Source organism: Asparagus officinalis, chromosome 8 (genome assembly GCF_001876935.1).
Source record: "Asparagus officinalis chromosome 8, Aspof.V1, whole genome shotgun sequence".
Taxonomy (NCBI): domain Eukaryota; kingdom Viridiplantae; phylum Streptophyta; class Magnoliopsida; order Asparagales; family Asparagaceae; genus Asparagus; species Asparagus officinalis.
The window spans coordinates 19,531,456-19,534,420 of record NC_033801.1 but is presented as its reverse complement, the minus strand read 5'-3'; the positions used below and the strand labels follow the sequence as shown (position 1 = coordinate 19,534,420).

Here is a 2,965-nt window from a genome sequence, read left to right as displayed (position 1 = left end):
CTAACGTATACGCTTCGCTACGCTTACTCACTTTCTTTCAAGACAAAGAGGATAGCGCGCTTCTTACACCACCACTTCTAAGAGACCACTCTTCTACTTTGAAAGCGCTACAGCTAACCGGTTGCTTGGTACCAAGTGGTTGGTTGGCAAAAAAAAAATGCTTTCTGCTTTAGCTGCCGCTTTTTTTCAACACAGAGCCGGAATAACGGCCGGCATAGAAGTCTCTTGCACGCAAGGAGATGCTGCAGCTGCTGGATGTCATGGTTCCGGGCGATCCTTCTATCTGGAACAATCGAGGGCACTGACTGACTGCATCAATCATCGCTCAGTGAGCTATTAATTGCCGCCAATAGCGCTTCGCTTGCACGCAAGGCGGCAAGCCAAGCCAGGTAGACGCGCGCGGGCGAAGGAGATGCATTTGAGTACTGGTGGTACTGGACAAGCTCTAGGGGAATAATCTCTTTCTTATTTCGCAAGCACCTGTCTTTCCCATGACGACTAGGAACGGGCAAATCAAGAATTTCACTTCGAATTCCGGACCTCAACATCCTGCTGCTCATGGTGTTTCACGATCAGTATTGGAAATGAACGAGAAGTGGTGGAACGTGCGGAACCACATATTGGATCACTCCAGTGCGGCACGAAGCCGCTGACGCTGAGTAGGCTCCTATGCGCTAGCTATGCCCTGCTCGGTCCCCGGCAGGGTGGGGATTCCGTACGTAGCGCGTCATGAGCATCGGGCAAAGGGGCGGTTGAGCAACTCAAGCGAACCGCCCCACCTTTTGATAGGGATAGAAGGGAGAAGGTTGTGAAGGTGGCCTCGTTATCCACACATCGTCGGATGAATGGGAGGCGCTGTTAAGCCCTGGGTTTTCACGAGCGTTGGCGGGTCCTGGAGTGCCCGTCAAGGGCGCTAGCGCATACCCCGGGTGATCATCACCACCTGCACCTCACATCTCGGCACAGTGGAACGTGTAACCCGCCTGCTGTCCAAGTCAACTACTTAATTTCCTGTAATCCATAGCGCCTAAAAGAACGTAGCAGCAAGGGACAACCCACCCATACAGACAGCCTGGGGAGGATGGCACTACTGGCAAAGACCGTCTGGCGAAAACGCCGCAGGCGCGAAGCGTGGTAGGCCTGCGCCGGGGAGCATAGGGAGGAAAGGGAGCCCGGACGGTGGAAGAGCCAGGGGAGGCCGGGTCATTTGACGGAAATGGAAGGCTTTTTTTTCCGAGCGGCTCATTCATTCTTTGAAAAAGAGGGAGGGAGCGAGCCAATGGATCAATGAATAGATAGAGTCAACGGTAGACAACAGCGCTGCCTACACGCGAATTAGCTTCCGAGGTCGAGCAGTCTCAATTTCAAAAAGGATTTTCGAATGAATGCTGGGCTGGGCCACCTAGAATGGCGTGAGCCGCATGCGGGAGACCCGCACGTACGGTTTTCAGGGGGATCCGGCCGAAAGACCGGCCGCGGCGCCACCCGACTAGAGGGACTGAGAAATTATAGAGTACAAAACTTATCTTCAAGCTTTACCTTATCTGATCGTTCAGAGGGCGATGCGGAGTCACTGAATGAAGTCTCCGTTTCTTTCGGAGGTGCTGACCGCCAGCAAGGCAGATATGACTAAGTGACATATTGAATATGGCGACGACAACAGCATGTCGTATAAGGAGATAACAGGTGGAAGAGCCAACGACCCACTAAGACTCACGTATCTACAACTACATCCCCGAGCGGCAGTCAAACGGGGGCGTGAATGCGAGATGCCAGCGGAATGATCGGCCGGACAGAGGCTAGGGCTGCTTCCTTCCCACCGCGTCCTTCCTTGTGTGTCGGAGATACAAAGCGAGTGCACCGGAAAAGAACGGGAACTGGCTCGATCTATTCCATGGCGAAGCATCCGAAGCATAACTGCACACTCACACGATCTTTGCCGAGAGATAGGAGCATTCGGTGGAACCGGTGAACTACACTTGCTTCTTGATAGATGTGTGGGACAGAGGGCTCGTGGTACCTGCTGCCCACCCATTCTTCACGCTTTGATAACCGTGTGAACGGAGAGTGGGCAGAGCAAAAAGGGAAGGAGGTCCTCATACGGAGTCGCACACTTGAGCAGTGCGGGAGACTGGAGAATGGGTCGAGTAAACTCCCTTGGGGCGAGAAAATCGCAGACGAAGTCTCTTTTTTTTTCTTTCACTTTCTTTTTTCTTAGTGATTGGCGCCTTGGTATGTTATAAAAAATGGAAGGCAGAGGTAAGTACTGCAATGGCGAAGAGAGACGGCTCGGTAGGGAAGGAATGGTCAATCGTCAATCAAGGATGACTTCTTTGTTTGTTGGCGAAACGATGGGGAGGGAGAAACCACGCCAGTGATTCTCTGAGCCGGTCTTTATTCCAATGCCTCGGGAAACTGGTCGAGATAGATGACAGCACCTTTTTATCCTCTTCCTTACCGGGAAGGCGCACTTCTCTTCTTCTTCTGGCCTTCACCTCCGCGCCCGGCCCGGAAATAGAACCCAGCCCCCCCTTCTGATCCATTCATTTCTGCAAGCAGGCGGGATCCAGAGCTAAGCCCCTCCTATTCGAGCCGGATGGCCTCGCCCCACAAGCACCCAACCTTCCTTTTGCTCTTCCTTCGGTTTGGCTCCACGAACGCGCCACACTAGGAGCCCCACTCATATTCAAAAGGCGCTCTGCTTGTCACGACGATTATAATAAGTCGTTACGCTGCCATTTTCCAATATCATGAATTAGCATGGCCCGGGGCTAAGGTAACTCCAGTGGGAGAGCCCGTTTATGGGTGACCTTATTGCACGGTTCAGAGAGCACTTGTGTATGTGATGCAAGTGAACGTGTACGAAAAAGCTGTCGTAAAGATTTCGTTCGTTCGTTCCGTCGTCGTGACCCTATCTATGTTTCTACGATGGCCAAAGCACACACTCAAATCTCTCTTCTTTGTG

At 52.5% G+C, this 2,965-nt stretch overlaps 1 protein-coding gene across 1 annotated transcript; it reads right to left on the bottom strand.

Annotated features, from left to right (window-relative positions):
• On the bottom strand, positions 288–2,811 carry LOC109822162. Its single transcript, XM_020388324.1, is given in 4 exon segments — positions 288–1,565; positions 1,568–1,585; positions 1,588–1,894; positions 1,897–2,811. Coding segments are annotated over 4 exon segments (588 nt in total). The 5' UTR covers positions 2,101–2,811; the 3' UTR covers positions 288–1,506.